Here is a 20,450-nt window from a genome sequence, read left to right as displayed (position 1 = left end):
GCATCTACCTTACTCTAAACCACACAGCGGTCACTCTACTTCCGATAGTTTCTAATTTTTATTGCACATACGCAATATAAATGTAAGATTCACTGTGCTGGCACAATTTGTTTAATATATCTATGATGAGAAAAATAAGAATAGTAAGAATAGAGCTGTCCACAGTAAAAAATAGACTATCAACTCTGGTGTAACTTGAGAAGTTGTATACAGTACAAAATAGAGACTACCAACTCTGGTGTAACTCAAGAACAGTTGTACACATTACAAATAAAAACTATCAACTCTGGTGTAACTTGAGAAGTTGTGCACAATACAAAATAGAGACTACCAACTCTGGTGTAACTCGAGAAAAGTTGTCCACAGTACAAAATGGGAAGCCATCATCTGTGGTGCAACTCAAGGTAAGTTTTCCACAGCAGTCTAGTGTTTGCCAGGATCCCAAGTTCACAAATGGGGAAATCAATATTTAAGGGGTGGTGAAAATTCTTAGTAAAACTTCCCCGAAAAGGAAATAAAGCTGAGAATCCCTTGCCACAGACCTGCAAAACATAAAATATTTTCTTACTGACTAAGAAAATCCTAGTCAAAATTCTTCAGCCAACCATTTGTCATGTCAGCAATTTCCAGTTTTGGAGACATGTTTCTCTACAGGACAACGCAGTAATCTATTTAACAATGCTTTTAACTGCTCACGTTATTCAGCATCAAACCTCAATATGGGCGAGGAATTACTGAGCCCTCTATCAGGGACAGAGCTTAACTGCTTCACTTCCCTCAGCGAGGTTTGACTGCATGGTGTATGTTTAGAGGTCAGTATATCACTATACTATAAGCAAGCCAGTTATGCATAAAATAAATTTTTAATAACAATATTAACATCTAAAATACACACACGAGATAAAAATTCGATAATTTTACAATGAATATTTAATGACTGGCAACATCCATGAAATTTCATATGTGTGACCATTCACATAAAATATACATTACCACATTGTCTGGAGAAGAATATGCTATCACAGACACTCGTGTAGCATTCTCTGAGACGGTAAAATCAGCAAGCAGTTTTCGTACAAACTTCAGTTCACTTTCAAAATTATCTGAACCAACACTGGCAGATGAATCCACAAGAAACACTAGCTCGACCTGGTGGACAAATATGAATACACTGAAATACGTTAAAAATAAAAATGGGTTTATAACTATAACAAGACAAGCAACATACGACAACACATGAACAGCATTGTAAAGATCAAGGGAATCGGAACCATATGAACTCAAAGTTTCAAGAAATATTAGAGTTGTAATTGTACATTATATACTTGTTAAAACTAACAGAAAGCATTGAAATATTGTTATGTAATGAAACAAACTGTTCAAAACCAGTAGCAATGTCCTTGCATACTGTTACTGGATAATCCTTGTGTTTTTGTGTGAACACATATCATCTTTTCAGAAGCACATTTCTACTAATTATTTCCTTGTCACTCGAAGTCTGCGCGGTTACTTGTTCAATAAAGTTCTCTTCAATAAGTTAAGTTTCTTTAGTTGATTTTTCACGCAATTCACAACACCACGAAATCATAATGGGCATTTCTATGGAAATCACTGCCATTTTCATAGCAACAGATGCACTTACGTCCTTAAATACTGTCGGGATATGTACAAACTGTAAACAAACCATAAAAATATGAAATTCAGGAATCTATACTTAGATACCATATTCTAACTCACACTACCAGTGAAATGAAAATAAGTGTACAAAAGGCAGTTTCCTCTTAGTTTCACAGAATGCTGCATTCCACTGTTGCTCACACATTCATCAGATTCAGAATGGTTCTAATTCAGTTATAAGTCGACCAAGGTTGAGTCAACCATCATGATGACGCAATACGAACACAAAAGCATGGAGATAACTACAGTATAATTGTAGGTTAAACTGCGTGTGTTCAATTCACTTATGATTTAGCATAAAGACAATGCCAACAATGTGTGCGGGTCTGTGATCGTTTTTCTTCCTGGCATACCGTGGGTGCAGGTGTACCACAGGGTCCAGTTCTTGGACCTCTACTTTTTACGATCTACATAAATGACATATCACAATCTATTAAACACTGCAGACATATCCTATTTGCTGACGACTTACAAATATATATCTCTGCACCTATATCGGCACTAAATTACACAATAAATGAAGTAAACAATGACCTAAAACCAATTATTTCATGGACGAAAAAGTTTGGATTGAAATTGAACTCTGAGAAATCACAGGCAATTATAATGGGACATCAACGACTTTTAAGTAAATTAAACACAGGTGACTTATTTCCTGTTAAAATGAATGAAACTATTATCCCTTACAGTGATAGAGTAAAAAATCTAGGAATTTATATGGACAAAAATTTAAGTTTGAATACTCAAATCACACACACATGTGAAATAATTTTTATGAAAATTCACACACTAAAAAGAATTAGAAATTTCCTTCTGTTGCTTCTCAAGAAGAATTTAGTGCAGTCGCTCTTGATGCCTCATTTTGATTACTATGACACTCTCTACACTGACCTTAACATGAGACTGACAGACAGACTACAGCGTGTTCATAATGCATGTGTTCGATTTATTTGCAATGTCCGTAGATCTAATCATATCACACGTTCTCTAAATATGCAGTCCCAGGCCCGTCTCAAAGAGGGAAAAACTATTCACTCTCTCACTTTACTCTTCAATATTCTTCAAACTTCTAACCCTAGCTACTTAGCTTTTCGTTTTTAACATTTGTCCTCATATCACGAAATAGATACTCGCTCACAACACCATATCGCACTCTCCATTCCTAAACACAGAACATCCTTCTACTCTTCATCTTTCACCGTCTCTGCAGCTCATCTCTGGAACTCTCTACCACAACATGTCAGAGACTGTCGGACATTGTCTAGTTTCAAAAATAAATTAAAATTACACTTTTTCAATTCAGATTCCTTTCAGTTATAAGCCCTTTTCTCTGCAATAGTTTTGTAAAAATATAGGCTATATATTTCTTTCCTTTCTTTCCCCTATTTGCTATCTTTATCAGCCGATGAATTTATCATAGCCTTTTTATTGTGAATTTTATTTAATTTTCATATTTCTTTTCTTTATTATTATTATTTTATTACATTCCATTTTGTTATATTCTTCCTTACGTTTTCCATATTAACCATTTGTACTAAATGAGTTGCTTTTACTATATTCCAATGTATTTTACTTTCTTTTTTCTATTATGGTATTATTTCCATGTTGTTTAGTATCGATTTTATTATGCTATTATTATTTTTTTTTGTAATATGTTAGTATTCTGTTCTTTAATTTTTGTTAAATTTTAACTGCTTGTATACTTTGTGACCTGGTACATAGAGTATACGAGAAGGCCCTATGGCCTTAACTCTGCCAGTATAAATAAAGAATTATATTATTATTATTATTATTATTATTATTATTATTATTATTATTATTCACGAACAAACTCGGCATGTTGTTTACAATGTTATTAAGTTCTGTAATGTAGAGAAGAAAGAAGGTCTGAAGATACCTATTTAGTCCTGCAGCAGGCGCGTCATTATTTTTGTTAGGTACTTGATTTAGCTTGAGATGGACAGGGCATGTAGTACATATGGGCGAATCCAGAAATGCTTATATAGTATTAATTAGGAGGTCAGAGGGAAAAAAAACTTTTGGAGAGGCCAAGACGTAGATGGGAGGATAATATAAAAATATATTTGAGGGAGGTGGGAAATGATGGTAGAGACTGAATTAATCTTGCTCAGGATAGGGACAGATGGCAGGATTATGTGAGGGTGGCAATGAACCTCCAGGTTCCTTAAAAGCCATTTGTAAGTCGTAAGTAAATAACTTGATTTGGCACATGGGACCTTGGGAGACACTTGCTATCTAATATGAAAAGGCATTTTCATCGCACAATTTCGTATTGCTTTGAACTGTAACTTCTATTATTTTATTGTGACTATTACACTTTTACTACGTCATGCTACTTTTGACCAATAAAACGGTAGGAAAGGACGTCTTTCAACCAATCATAGCTGCTTATCGCGCAATTTTATCGCTTCCCTAGCATTTGTTCTTATCACTACCCTAACATTTGTTTATTTGTTTGCCAACATTTCAAACTGCAAATTCTTAACGGTACTATAAAACATGCTTTGCGATCGTCATTTGTTTACAGCATAGACACTCAACTGAAAATGGCGGCTCTGTTCAAACGTTTCGGTGAAGCTAACATTAGTAAAATAGAATTTCAGTAAGTCAATCAATATTTTATTGTATTAGAGTACTTTATTTCTTCTAATCTTCATATACTTTCTTCTAATCGTGTAATAGTCAATTAAATCTTAATCGAGCTTTGATTTTCTCTAGATAAATCAAAACCTTTAGTGAGATATTACTGTTGATAATAATAATAATAATAATAATAATAGTATTAATAATAATAATAATAATAATAATAATAATAGTATTAATAATAATATTAATAATGAAATGAAAATGTTATACAGGGAGGAAGTAATATAACTGCAGATTTTAATAGCTTATTTCTTGGACAGAGTACAACAAAAATTCTAATACCATATTGGTCCCAAATGAATACTTTTCCCAAGTAAAAAAATAACAATAATAATAATACTAATAATAATAATAATAATAATAATAATAATAATAATAATAATAATAATAATAATAATAATAATTTTCTCCTGTTCTATTCGATAAATACCATCCATACAATTCTGACTTTTACTCTCTTCATTAGAGAATCTCATCAGGAATGATTTATCCTTTTGCAGTTTTTTTTTCAATAAAATGGGCAGTTTTCTTGCAAATTAAATGAAAAGGTTAACAGGTACCATCATTTTACCATCATTTCCTGCCATTGGGAAGCTAGCAACCCTACTGCAGTGACTAAGGGCCCTTACACACGAGCGACTTTTTGCCGCCAAGGTCGACTGCAAAAAGCAGTTGACCTTAGCGGCTTGTCGCAGGGATGCAGTCGGTAATGTATTTAAATGGAAAACGCCGGTTGCTTTACACACGAGCACTGACCCCGACGGCAGACCGACTGCAGCCGCTGTCTTGCAGTCGGTCCCCGCGACGGGTGGCAGCGTTTTCTGCTTACACACGGATGGCTTTTAGCCGCCAAGGTCGGCGACACGCAATGGTTCAAAACATTACATTTAGCTGGATATAATTAATATCTTTTCTCCTATTTAACAGATTATCATGTAACTTTGTACAGTAGTTACAAGTAGTACATTTTTTGTATACAAACTCTGATTACGTTTGTATAAACGAAACTACCAGCTATAAAGGGTGCGTTTAGAGAAAATCAATAACTTTTCTCCTATTTAACAGATATTCACGAAACTTTATACAGTAGTTACATGTAGTATATTTGTCTTTTATACAAACTTTGATTACGTTTTTATAAGGGAAATTACCCCTTATGTGTTGCATCTAGAGAAAATTATTAACTTTCTCATATGTAACAGATTTACATAAAACTTTGTGCAATAGTTTCGGGTAATATATTTGTTTTGTATACAAACTGATTACGTTGGTACAAGGGGAACTACACTTACGGGGGATGTATTTAGAGAACAATTAATAAGTTTTCTTCATCTATCAGATTTTCATGAAACGTTGTACAGTAGTTATGGGTTGTATATTTGTTTTGTATACAAACTCCGATTATGTTTGTATAAAGGAAACTACCCCTTATAGGTGTTGAATTTATATAAAAATTAACAACTACTCGTATTATTAACTTTTCTCCTATTAAACAGATTTTCATGAAATTTTGTACAGTAGTTACAGGTAGTATATTTGTTTTGTATAGCAACTCTTGTTACGTTTGAGAGAAAGAGGTGCATTTAGAGGAAATTAATAACTTTTCTCCTATCTAACAGATTTTCATTAAAATTTGCACAGTATTTATAGGCAGTATATTTGTTTTGTAAAAGAAGCTGTCCCATTGTAGGGGTGAATTTAGATAAAATTAATACCTTTTCTCATACGAAACAGACTTTCATCAAAATTGTACGGTAGTTAAGGGTAACATATTTGTTTTGTGTACAAGCTCCAATTATATTTGTGCAAAGGAAACTATCCCATTATAGGGGTGAATTTAGACAAATTTAATAAGTTTCCTTCTATTTATCAGATTATGATCAAACTTTGTACAGCAGTTAGAGGTAAAATATTTATTTTGTAACAAGAGGCAAAACTTTCTCAGGAGTTAGTGGAATAGGCTTTATAACAGCTGACATGTACGCTCTTTTTATTTTGTGACATGTTTCGGTGTAGTAATTGTAATTTCCTTCACAAAATTAGCAGCATCTTTCTTTCCCTGATCTGTCAAGCTTATCTGTATCAGAAAGAGAAATTACTCCTTTGTTTAACCTGCAGTGTGTATGGTAATTTAACGACGTTGTATCAACCACTAGATATTTTAGAGGCGATAGGATTGGTGATAGATGTTATTTGACGACATGAGACCGAGGATTCGCCATAGATTACCTGACATTCGCCTTACAGTTGAGAAAAACCTCGGAAAAAAACCCAAACAGGTAATCAGTCCAAGCGGGAATCGAACCCACACCCGAGTGCAACTCTGGATTGGCAGGCGAGCACCTTAGCCGAATGACGCTGGTGGTCTGCAGTATGTTTTTCCTTCTCTCAGACCTCTCAGGAGATTCAGATAAAATTTTCCTAGGTCTGCATCGTCTGTCACTTTTTCCATTATTATATTACGAGTGAAAAATTACACACCTTTTGCAGTTCGACTGCCGCCGGAACCGACGACACACACTGCCCATGTCGACGGCTTCTGCCGTCAAAAAACCGCTCATGTTGGCGGCAGACCGACTGCTTTTTGCAGTCGACCTTGGTGGCAAAAAGTCGCTCGTGTGTAAGGGCCCTAAGAGGCAGAATGCTGTTATTCACACAGTGTGTGTACTCGTAACCTACATCAGCTGGAGAGGACCTTTTGGCAAACTATGCAGACTTTCAGCCTAATTTTGTAATTAACCATGCACATAATTACAAAATGCATAATAGATTTTTTATTTATTTTAATATATTCTATTAACCCCCTTCAATCTGCACAGTTTAATTGCTACCACTCTCTATTGTATACACCTGTGTTCATACGTTTGGTTTATTTCAGAGTGCACATAATGTTAAATTAGTCACGTTCGTTAGTCACAACACCTATGCCAGAATATAATTTTTTTTAATGGTCTTATAATTTGTTTCATGTCTTAAGACTTTGTGTTTGAAATATTTAGGTATTAAATTCATTACTGAAAAAGTCTGAGCTAATTTGAACAATAGGCACCATTTACTTTTCATTATTAAACGTTTCCATTGATATAAGCATGGCATAAAATGTTACATGATTGTGTTTATAGCTTGAACTGTATTCATTGATTATTACTAAACAGTTGAAAGTTTTTGACATTTATAAAATTAGTGAATATAACGCCTTATCTCTTGAATGGATACTTTAGTTTTTTACATTAGTCATCATGGAATGACCCTACATTCATTTTTATTGGTCGAGTAGGTCAAATGGTACCGGTGGCCATTATGCTGCCAAAATTGTATTTGTGTACATGCGCTATTGTGATGCTTTCTTTGTATCATAAAACATAAATATTTTCTATTGTTAAACTAACAGGTTTATTGTTGCCATAGTTCATACTGATGCAATGAAATATGTTCATTTACTTATGATATTATATAAATATGTCTGGCTGTGATGCTGTCAGTTGCAACAATTCAGCAAAGAAGGGCATGTTCATGAAATGTTTACCAAAAGACCCAGAAGAAGAAAGTTATGGCTTCTACAGAGATTTCATAGCATTTTAAAAATATTTTAGGAATCTTTTCATAGTATGGAAGTTGGTAAAAAAAATTGGAGAGCATCTCAAACTGGTGTCCTAATTTCAACTCAGGCAATGTTACAATTGCTAGTTTACTTACTGGAAGACCAGCATTAGTCTACATGTTTTTTGCCTAGGGCGTATTCTCAGGACTATTTGGAAAATCTTTTCATTATGCTAAGACGTAAACAGTGTGTTCCAAATGCAGTTGAGATTAAAAATAATCTCAAGTTTATCTGTTTATCTCAGTAGTTAAGAAATCTATCTCATTGCAACTACGAAGAAAACATGGAATTTCCTTTTGTATTCTTGGATACATCATATGAGTCAAAATCTAAGTATGGGGAAATAAAAATTCCTGCAGAAATGAGTTATCCTGTGATAGGCATGAATTATAGTGAATTGAATTCCTTGTCTATTTATATAATTCAGATTATTCAGAAAACATCAAACACATGTTCAACATGTACGCATATCTGCCATGGGATCCAAAACACCTATCTATGAAACATTTACAATGTTCACAAACATCCACTGTTTAAAGAAAAACACTGTTTTTCTGTTCTGAGGAATCATTTTAATTTTCTTGTTGAAATGGAAAAGATTTTTGTAAAGTTAGTTCCTACTGTTTCTGCACAGGATGTAAATTTGAAATAGTTATATTTCAAGGAGATGAGTGAATTAGAACTCAACATACCTCATTGTTATGAATTAGCCTAGCCATCCACTGGCACCGTGAATGGCCGAATATTTGTTAGGCCATATACAGCCGAATACCGGACGACCGGCAGAAGAGCCGATCGATCGTTCACTGGAGCTGACACTTCGGTCGTCAATTACCAGTTTTATGTCCTCGTGCTACATGCTTATACTTAATACATACATACATACAGCCACCGGCGTGGATCAGTCTGTTAAGGCGCTTGCCTGACGGTCTGAAATTGCGCTCGGCCGCGGGTTCGATCCTCGCTTGGGCTTTTCCGAGGTTTTCCCCAAACGTAACTTGAATGCGAAGTAATCTATGGCGAATCCTCGGCTTATCTCACCAAATACCATCTCGCTATCACCATCGACGCTAAATAACCTCGTAGTTGATACAGCGTCATTAAATAACCAACTAAAAATTTCATACAGACATACAAATGGCTTTTAAGGAACCCGCAGGTTCATTGCCGCCCTCACATAAACCCGCCATTGGTCCCTATCCTGAGCAAGATTAATCCAGTCTCTATCATCTTATCCCACCTCCCTGAAATCCATTTTAATATTATTCTCCCATTTACGTCTCGGCCTCCCCAAAGGTCTTTGTCCCTCCGGCCTCCCAACTAACACTCTATATGCATTTCTGGATTCGCCCATACGTTCTACATGCCCTGCCCATCTCAAATGTCTGGATTTAATGTTCCTAATTATGTCAGGTGAGGAATACAGCGTGCAGTTTTGCGTTGTGTAACTTTCTCCAATCTCCTGTAACTTCATCCCTCTTAGCTCCAAATATTTTTCTAAGAACCTTATTCTCAAACACCCTTAATCTCTGTTCCTTTCTGAGAGTGAGAGTTCAAGTTTCACAACCATACAGAACAACCGGTAATAACACTACCTTATATATTGTAAATTTTATTTCCACTCAACAATAGGATTTGTATTCTTCCAACAATAATTCCTTTCTACAATTCGCCTTAAACGCTCTCGTCAACAATTGGATTTTCACTCAACACAGTATTCGTTATAGCACTCCACTGACGGCAATGACAATTTACTTGGACTAGTACGAACAACAATGAACTGTTAATCTTAACTAATATTTACAAAGCACTATTTACAAATCAGAACTATCAGTTCTCAATTCACAGTTCTTCTAGCTCAGTCACTCTAGTTCACAGTATCTCGAACCACAGACCTTCAGAGACAGTTCACTGTACTCGAACTCAGGTCCCTCCAACTGCGGTCCACTGCACTCGAACTCAGGTCCCTCCAACTGCGGTCCACTGCACTCGAACTCAGGCCTTCGGATGCTGATACAGTTGCGGACGCACACTCGAGTCGAACTCCGGTACACAAGACTGGCTTGCTTGCTCTGGCTTTCTCACTGACTGGCTGACTAATCAACTGAAAAACTGTCGTTCCTTCGCGACCGTAATTTATAACCACAGCGACGTAGCCTCGAAAGCTCCACGCGTCTCTAGAGATGGCACTCCAGAAAAATCCAGAGCCCTCTCCTCTCTACCAGCACCAGATGCGCGCGCACTCTCTCTCCACTCTCTCGCCGCGTAGGCCCTTTCCCCTTACTTCTCTCCGCCGTGCGCCGTCCCCGCGCGATCTGCTTTCTTGCGGGACGCTGGTCGTGAGTTCGAATCTCACGTCGCTGTCACAATATTCTAAGTTTCAGATTTTTTGAGAGCAGACTGGATGACAAAAGCTTTTCAACCGAATAACAGGCATTTCCCATATTTATTCTGCGTTTAATTACCTCCCGAGTGTCATTTATATTTGTTACTGTTGCTCGAAGATATTTGAAATTTTCCACCTCTTCGAAGGATAGATCTCCAATTTTTATATTTCCATTTCGTACAAAATTCTGGTCACGAGACATATATAAGTTGTCTTTTCGGGATTTACTTTCAAATCTATCGGTTTATTTGCTATTTCCGTGTTTTCCCTAATCGTTTGTGGATTTTCTCCAAACATATTCACGTCATCCGCATAGACAAGAAGCTGATGTAACCCGGTCAATTCCAAACCCTCTCTGTTATCCTGAACTTTCCTAATGGCTGGCGTATACGGACTCTGCTGTAAGTTACACTGAGACACATTTTAATTAATCGAACTAGATCCTTGGGGATACCAAATTCAATAAGAATATTATATAAAACTTCTCTCTTAACTGAGTCATATGCCTTTTTGAAATCTATGAATAATTGATGTACTGTAGCCTACCCTTATACTCCCATTTCTTCTCCAATATCTGTCGAATACAAAGAATCTGATCAATAGTCGATCTATTAGTCTAAAACTGCACTGTTGATTCCCAATAATTTTATCTACATATGGAGTTAACTTTCTCAAAAGAATATTGGACAAAATTTTGTACGACGTTAACAAAAGTGGTATTCCTCGAAAGTTACTACAGTTAGCCTCATCCCCTTCTTAAAAATAGGTCAAATTATGGACTCCTTCCATTGTTCTGGTACAATTTCCTTATGCTTATTATTATTATTATTATTATTATTATTAGAATGAATGTGGAGGACATGTTACTATTATTGAACAATCCTTACCTTATGAGGAGATGGTGGGCGAAACGACGAAAATATAGGGTATATCCGATGCTTAGAGAAAGGTGTCGCCTGGGAAAGTTTCATCATCTACGCCTACACAATAAACTTCTAGAGGATAGTGCTATGTTTTTCGATTACTCTCGGATGAATGTTGATACATTTCAATAGCTATATTTTAAATATAATTCGTCCATCAATCTCAAAATGGTTAAATTTCAGAGAAGTTGTACCACCTGAGACGCATTTGCCAGTGATCTTAAGGAAAGTAGTACATGAATAATAATTTGTTAAGCCTTAAACATTTTATTAAAATACACAAGAACTAATTAATTTTTCGGCGTTCATGGCGAAATTTATGGAAACAGTCACCACGTGTTGCTCTGTTCGGCCAAATGAGACCTGAAAATCCCATCTGAATTGGATCCAACCGGCATTCGGCTGTTTTCGGCCGCAAACGGCCGAATAGGGCGAGTGTAATGGACGCGCGCCAATGCATTCTCTTGTTGTGGGATCATTCGGCCGAATTCGGCCAGCCTTAAAGTAAATCATCATCAGCCACATAGGATATAGTCCCAGAAGGACTGTTATGATCCACAAAAGTTTTCAGTCCATCTGTTCATTGGACGTTCAGTTGATCTCCTATCTCTAGGTTGGTAATGCAGGATTGCACGAGGGATTCTAGTCCTAGACATACACCTCACATGCTGACGCCAGTTAGCTTGATAGTGACATATGTCTGTTAGTATAGAGTTCACTTCAAGTTCCTTTAAGTATTTTACGGTCCCACTTAGTTTGGCACATCAATCTCATTTCACTAGCAGTGATTCTACTTGCGTACAGTTCCTTAGAGTCCATGCTTCACTTCCATAGCGCAGGACTGTTCGTGCTAAGGTTTTGTACAGATCAGGGGCAGCCAGTCCTTATGTGCTCATGTGCTACAGCACATAATAAATATAAGAGAGAAAAAGATTTTTTGTTTTAAAAACCTCAAAAATATTAATTTTAATTGCAGCAGTTAACGTATGTTTCTGTTCTCTATTGTTAAAGCATTTGAATCTTCCGCCTTGTCACGTTTCATCATTCACCTTCCACTGTAGTGCGAGATGTGCTGAGCACAGGAAAGATGTCGAAAAGGAGGAATGCGCGTGCTCCAGTGATCCTTTTCACTTCCCCACAAGCACCGAAAACCTCATGAAACTGCTCTCCCTCTTGTGCTCACGGAAACGAGACGATAAAAGTCACCCTCGGCTCTCTTTTTGCGCATGCGCCATCGGTGTAGTATTTCCGCTTCCGGTGTGATGCCGGGCCTCGTTGTAAACATAAAAATTGTTTTATTCACCGCATTCTAGATTCACCTTCGTCACGATCATATATTATTTACATTTCGGTGATACAAGTTACGTAATTATAATAATAGTGCATTGATAGATTTCACAATTATTACTCCAGCTCCTGTTATCCAAGTCAAACGTTATTTTCGTATAATTGTATTCCAGATTATTTCCTCATAAGTCTTGATAGGCTATATGTATTAAGAGTTAATTTCTGGTGGCAGTATTGATATTAAACTTGGCTAACACAATATTCCATCTACAACTTCAGAGGGGCGGCAAGAACTAGCGCTGAGGTAGTTCTGGATATTTCAACTGTAAACAAACTTACGAATCTCGTGATATGCAAATAAATATCACCAAACGTAAGTGCCAACTTCAGAGGGGCTGCAAGACACTTTGTGTCCAAATTTATAAAACCAGCGGCATCACATCCAGTAAAATTAAGAGTGATCTCAACCTTGTTAACAATTCGAAGAGATATTCCTATGTAAATAAAGCGGCGAAACTAGCGCTGAAGTAGTTCTGGTGATTTCGGAAGTGAAAATTGTTGAATTTATAAGGGTTTCTTTTTATGTAGATACAGTTGATCGTATATGCATCATAGACAAATATATGCATGGCGTAACAAAACCCTAAACTAACCAAATCTAACCTGTCACAGATTCGTATATGCAACATGTATATAAGTGGGGAACTACTTCAGCACTAGTTTAGATATATATTTTTTTATTATTACCGGTATAGACCTATATTCATTATTATTTTTTATTCCACAGTTGAGTAACAAAATGGACAAGGAACCATCCAAAAGGACAAATCGGGACACCCTTAGAACAATAGCATTCTAAATATCATGGTAAATTAGGAAACATACCACTAACTTTATGAGTTTCTATAGGCCCTAAATGTTTTTATCCATCTAAATCACTGATAGAGGAGGTCAGCTGTCGAACATGTCAGTAAAGCAATTCACAATGCCGCTATCTTTCCTGAATTTGAGATCGGTGACTCTTCACACATGCAACAGAGTGACTCCATTTCTCTATCCATGATCCACATTTTTGTAGTTCAGTTCAAATCTATGAACTATTGGGATCGAATAGTAATGGTCCTAAGTCTTACCAAGCGGAAATAACACAGGGCTAACAGTTAATTAACAGTGTATGGTAATTATGTAGTAATAATCGGCCAGGCCTCCATATTCTCGCAATAGAGGTCCAGGGCACCTTCGTTATCATATGTATTTTCTTTTATTAAATTTCGTTTGTATATGTATGATTAACTTGTCATCCAGTATCCACTTTACACCCTGGATCTCTGTTGTAGTAAGATGATGGCCTGGCCGATACGACCTGTCGATGGTTTGTTTCTACACAATTATTAAAATATATGTATATACTTGGTAATGTATCTATCCTGGATCTCTATTACGGGAAGATGGCCTGGCTGATGATTACTACTTAATTACCCAAAATTTAAAACTAACCATTATCAACACTCGTTTTTAGGTTGATTTTTTTTGTTATGATCGTCGTCGTAGGTGTGTGCTCGTTAATTGATTAGCAACGGCTATATAACTACTGATAATGGATAAATGCTTAATAAAGAAAATTGTCCCCACTGAAAGTGCAGTGAAGGGAATACAATGATAAATTGGGTTATATTAATGACAGTGAAACTAATGGCTCATCGTCGGGTGGCGATCAAAACCTTGTAATTCCAAAACTGGAAATTTTACAAGAGAAAGATATAATATTACTGATACGATATCATGTTCACGTGCTCTATTTTATGTACATGTCTTAAATGTTTGTTTAAATTCGACTGTTTACTAAATATGGTACTGCAATGTTTGCATACCACAGGCATTATTACAGAAGTTTGAAAACTAATCCATCAATCTCGAATGAAAGTAAAAGAAATCCAGTTCACAATTACTGCGGTAAATAAAACATTTTTATGCTTACAACGGGGCTCAGCGTCACACCGGAAGCGGAATTTCTTCGCCGATAGCGCATGCGCAATAAAGGGAGCCGAGGGTGACTTTTATCGTCGTAGCCAGACAGAATAGCCAACTTATGTATTTAGTACCTAAAACTTCAGTTATTAAAATAATGTATTTAATTACAAGCATTTCTTTTTTATATTATAAATTTGGTTTTTAGTCGTTTTCAATTCTTCTAGTTAATAAAATTAGACATACATGTTTACCTTCGTAAATATATGCATTTTAGCTGTGTTCAATTGTGGATTATCTACTATTTGAACAAGAGGGTTGGTGATAACTAACACGTGGTCGGCACCGGGAAGGCCGCACGTAGTCGTGTTTTTCAAATCCATGTCTAAAGTGAGTGGTTGTTTGCATGCTGTATTATTTTGTGTTGTTAAGTGTTGTGTTCTTACTTCTCCGAGGTGAGTGCCAGTGTTGGACCATTGACATGAATTCAGTTGACAATTTGTTAAAAACATTATAAACCTGACACAAAAAGCGAAAGGAGCCGGAAGTCGGGAATACACAAGACAATTCAATAGGAAAGTTTATGATGCATGTAACTGGATTTGTGGTTGTAATATTAAAGATTCACTCTTCTGATTTCCTTGTCTTCTTTTTGGAAACTGGTGCATATTTAGGAAGAGAGGTGTCAAAGATCTTGGCCATCTTAATTCTTTAATTAAAGACCATGGTGTAAATAAACATATCAACAATGTGTTAGATCTCTCCTTGCTTGGCACAGTTAATATTGCCACAACATTAAGCAGAGCCTACCAAGATAATATTATAAAACACAACCAACAGGTAGACACATTATTTCCAGAATAATTGATTGATTGATTGATTGATGAATCTAACGAATCAGAAAATCCTGGTGTTTAGGATTCGTAGACCTTATTAGCAAGATTGACAATGCTGTAAAAGAACATATGGAGTCAAATAATGTTTTCAAAGGGACTTCGAAAACTATTCAAAACGAGCTGTTAGATTGTTCATATTATTATTATTATTATTATTATTATTATTATTATTATTGTAGCACATGCGTTTAAAAAGTCACGAGCCGCCACTGGTACAGATGAGTATGGTATGTCGCTGAAGTAAATAAAGTAAATAAATAACACGTATATATTGTATACAGGTTGAAAATTAATTGCATAAAGTGCAAACCAATTCTGAATTGCAGAACTGTTGGTAATAAATAAAAGCATAAACCTACGTACACATTATTGGCTGTAAGAAGGTGGCCTCTTCACATGAAAGTAGAGCCCCATGCTTTCTTGACTTCGACACTAGACTGTGGTGTGATTGGCACCATGCTCTGACTACCTTTTACTCTCGGGAAAAAGTTTGGGGATTCACTTTGATAGGAGGCTGAGTGAACCTCGGGGTCATTCTGGAAGTTTGACAATGAAAAAATCCCGTCACCACCCGGGATCGAATCCCGGAACTTCTAGTCCCCAGCCAGCTATTCTACCAACTGGACTACCTGGCCGCCATTGGCTATAATATGGGGGGGGGGAAGCCTTAAAAAACTATCTACAAACCACTCATTACTTTTAATCAAATTTGTAAGTTTTCTTTCTTTCCAAACATAATTACTCGGTTTTCATTACTATCTTCCTCTAGATATAAGTCAAACAATAGAAATCTCTCACCATGAAGAGCTTTTTTTTTTCTTCTTATTTTCTGCCTGTTGGAAATCTGAAACAGATTTTCTAGTGATGTCGGATTTGGGAGCAGATCGCATTTCTTCTAGCTTTGAATTGACATCTTTACATTTTTCCATTCAACCAAAAAGACTTACGAGTCTTTTGACACTGGAAGAAACTTGTAAGTCATTACCAGTACCGTACTCTATATTTATTATGGTCTTGGGTTGCATGCTTCTTGCTCTGCCTCTGTTTCTTCTCTGTTCGGGGGAAAAGAGTGACATGACAGTTGGTCATTCTTAAGCACTCGAGGAAGTCACCCATTGCTGATGGTGATGGCTCTTGCAGATCATTTTTTTGTTCGAAGTCACTTATATTCCCAATAAATTTTTTTCCTGCCTTCCAGATATTGTTTCATAATACGCATATGCATGTAAGCCTAATATCAATAATTTCATCCCTCCATTCCAGACATAGTAACTATTGATCTAGATTCATTTTCCGGGCTGAGAGGCCGTGGTCTATTGGTTGGTTTTATACCAGACGTTTCGTCTGCAACTGTGGCAGACATCTTCAGTGGAGTGGTATCCGAGGTCGCAAGACTCTTCTCGGCGTACCTGAGGCAACTGATCCTGTGGCTGGTTGTGCGGGCGTATTTATAGTGCGGCTCGCGGGCCGAGGCCTGTTGTCGCTGCAGTCCGCGCCGCTTTGTTCGCTGCTCCTGTTCTGGGTTCCGTCCTTTTGTTGTAGTGGCTTCTTATCTGTTCTGTTTAGGACCGGGTACCAACACTTGTTTAGCTTTACGCCTTCTTCCTTGCGATTAAAGTTGTTATGTTTATATATTTCGATCGCTTCTCTATGTAGACGGGGGAAGAAGTGCGTCGTCGTGCTCAAGATGTCCGTGTCCTTGAATCTTATGTTGTGATCGCCCTCTTGATAGGCATGTGCTGTCACTGCCGATTTGTCGATCTGTCCTAGGCGGCAATTCCTATTATGTTCTGTCAGTCTCGTCCTGAAGCTCCGCTGTGTAGTACCGATGTAGACCTTCCCACATGAACACGGAATCCTGTAAACTCCGGTGGACAGCAGCTTATCTCGTTTGTCCTTGGATGACCTCAGCATGTTCCGGATTTGCTTGGTCGGCAGGAAGGTCGTTTCCACTTCATGACGCTTCAGCACCCTGCTGATACGGTCCGTCACATTCCTTAAATAGGGTAGGAAGACCGTGCCCTTCTTAGTCGCTCGTTCCTGTGACCGCATCGACGGTGTTACTCTGGGGCGCATGGCTCTCTTTATCTCCGGCCTTGAGTAGCCATTGGCCATGAGTGCTGTCGATACATGGCTCAGCTCCCGTTGGATGTGTTGTGGCTCGGCTACCCGCCTGGCCCTGTTGATCAGGGTTTTCATCATGGTCCGTTTCTGGCCGGGATGATGATTCGAGGTCTTATGCAGATATCTGTCTGTGTGGGTCGGCTTCCTGTAGACGTCATGACCTAGGGTGCCATCTGTCCTCCTTTGTACCATAACGTCCAGGAAGGGTAACCTGCCGTCCTTTTCCGTTTCCATAGTAAATTGTACTTGCGTATGGAAGCTATTCAACTGACTCAGGAAATCCATCAATGATCGTTCACCATGGGGCCAGATTACGAACGTATCATCGACGTATCTAAATCAGCATGAAGGCTTAAGTGTCGCGGCTTCGAGGATCGACTCTTCAAGAAACTCCATATAGAAGTTGGCTATCATCGGACTTAGCGGGCTCCCCATGGCTACACCATCCAGCTGTTCATAGAATTCATAATTCCATTGGAAATAAGTTGTGGTCAGAACCTGGTGAAACAGGTCCACTACATCTTGCGGGTAGAACTTGTGTAGCAGCTCCAGTGTGTCCTTGACCGGTACTTTAGTAAACAATGACACCACGTCAAAGCTTACAAGTAAATCTTCAGGCCGCGTTCTCAACATCTTGATTTTTTCTATGAAGTGGGTCGAGTCTCTGATGTAAGAACTCTTCTTTCCTACGTGTTGTTTCAATTGGTTGCTGAGGTATTTTGCCAGCTCATAGGTAGGAGACCCGATAGCATTGACGATCGGTCTGAGTGGAACTTCCTTTTTATGTATTTTTGGTAAGCCGTATAGTCTAGGCGGTAATGCCTCCGATTTCTTGATGGAGCGTTGTACGTCCGCTGGAATTGAAGAGGTATTTATCAACTGGTTAGTTTTCTTCAGGATTGCTGCCGTCGGATCCCGTGTCAGCTTCTTATATGTGTTGGGGTCCAGCAGGTCACCAATTTTTCGTTCGTAATCTTTGGTGTTTAAGATTACTGTCGCGTTCCCTTTGTCTGCTGCCAGGATTAGAATGTCTTCTTTCTCGTTAAGGGATTTAATCGCCCTTGACTCATCTCTGGTTAAATTGCTCTTCAAAGGCTGCGCACGTTGCAGAATTCAAGCTGTCTCTCTTCGAATTTCTTCAGCCTTATCCATGCTCACTGCTCTTATCCCGGATCCCGTTGGCAATGATGTGTTCGAACGGTAACACACGTGGTGTTACTGTGAAGTTCCCGCCCTTGGCCAGTACCGCCATTTCTTCTGGTGTTAGTATTGTGTCGGATAGATTCACTACTGTCCGAGCAGGGTCCAAGGTCACGGGGGCCTTGGTTGTCACGCTGTTCTCATATTTCTTCTTAAGATGATCGGTGATGTGTAGTGATGTGGATGTCATGGTGGCATGTGTCATCCTATCTACATCTGTTCAATCTTCTGTAGTCAGGATGTAGCTCAGCTGTAGGTGTAGTGAATATAAATTCTTGTCGTTCCAGGCCAGTTCACGGCGGGTTTGATGAATTCTGTCCCTCAGCAGGGCCTTCTCCGTCCGGTTGTAAATGCGGTGAGATGATGCCGTCAGGAACAGACGTTTTAACCGTAGAAACCTCGGGATGACCCCGGTATCGCGGCAACGTAGAAGATAGGTCAAAGAGCACAAAAGCTGTGCTTTTTTCTTTCGGAGCACCTCCAGTCTTCGAATCAGTTTGTATTTATCCTCCCCGTAGAGGCAGTTAATCTTGCAGTGTAGGCTTTCATGGTCGGAGTCTATAGATCTAGATTCATTTTCCGGGCTGAGAGGCCACACAACCAGCCACAGGATCAGTTGCCTCAGGTATGCCGAGAAGAGTCTTGCGACCTCGGATACCACTCCACTGAAGATGTCTGCCGCAGTTGCAGACGAAGCGTCTGGTATAAAACCAACCAATAGACCACGGCCTCTCAGCCCGGAAAATGAATCTAGATCTATAGACTCCGGCCGTGAAAGCCTACACTGCAAGATAGTAACTATTGTACGATAATACAAAAAAATGTTTACCTCGAAGTATAAAGTAACGTAGGAATGCCAAACGTCAAAGTACTGTCACACTGTCATAAATTCTCATAAGAAAATAAGGATTAACGGAAAATTTTCCTTTCGGAAAAATGTATCAACATTAGCAATAACTGTTTCGAAAAATTGGTTTCAGAGAAAGGGGTCCGCAAAAATGTACAATTCAGAAAAACAGACGTCAGGAATAATGGTTTCGAAAAAATAGTTGGTACCAGTAACAGTGCAAACCAGCTACTGAAACCTGTGCAAGTAAATTCCTTGCTGTATTATACAAGATTTTCCCCACATATGTGCTGTTTGACAAAAGAATTCTGATAATAATTTAATTATATGTTATGAAAAATCATTTAGACCCTACTTTCTGCAATTTTCTTGGCTAGACATTCATACTGAAAATATAATGGTAATGTAAAAATGATAAATATATGGTTAACAGAGAACAGATAATTACTTAGCTTAAGGTTTGTTCTAATAGTGTTCAGCACTGTTAGCCTCATGGTTGAATATACAATAAGTTTACTGTATAGTAATGCATTATCAGCATCATTTTCCAGCTACCCATTCACAATATTTAAAATGGTAATGAAAATTGAATGCACCTGTGAATAACAATACTAAAAGTGTATCAGAGGTAATGCATTTTATTTTCCCTTCCTAAAATGTAGACATTATTATTTATTTTATGTTATTTTTCCAGCTCGGTCTAAATGCTTCAAGAACTCTCAAAGAAAGTTTCTCAGGTAGCCTACGAAATACGGTATTTTTTTTTCAGAATCTCCAATTAACTGAAATTAAAGGATAAGCTTAGGGTTTCCATTTCCAGATATATAAAATTATAACCATATCGCCTGTGCTTGAATTTGCCAGAATATGGCGG

The 20,450-nt window shown here is 37.7% G+C and overlaps 1 protein-coding gene across 15 annotated transcripts in view; it reads right to left on the bottom strand.

Annotated features, from left to right (window-relative positions):
- LOC138707385 (sushi, von Willebrand factor type A, EGF and pentraxin domain-containing protein 1-like) overlaps window positions 1–20,450 on the bottom strand; it is a 376,277-nt gene that overhangs the window by 200,962 nt on the left and 154,865 nt on the right. For all 15 annotated transcript variants that reach the window (XR_011334222.1, XM_069836741.1, XM_069836728.1 and 12 more), the window contains one exon: window positions 994–1,149. Coding sequence is in view for 14 of the 15 variants with exons in the window: in XM_069836741.1 (XP_069692842.1) it covers window positions 994–1,149 (156 nt within the window). In the remaining variant the exon portion in view is untranslated. The remainder of the gene's footprint in view (window positions 1–993; window positions 1,150–20,450) is intronic.

The sequence above is a fragment of the Periplaneta americana genome, chromosome 10, assembly GCF_040183065.1.
Source record: "Periplaneta americana isolate PAMFEO1 chromosome 10, P.americana_PAMFEO1_priV1, whole genome shotgun sequence".
NCBI lineage: Eukaryota > Metazoa > Arthropoda > Insecta > Blattodea > Blattidae > Periplaneta > Periplaneta americana.
Note: the sequence above shows the minus strand (reverse complement) of the source record. Positions and strands in the feature narration are given on the sequence as shown.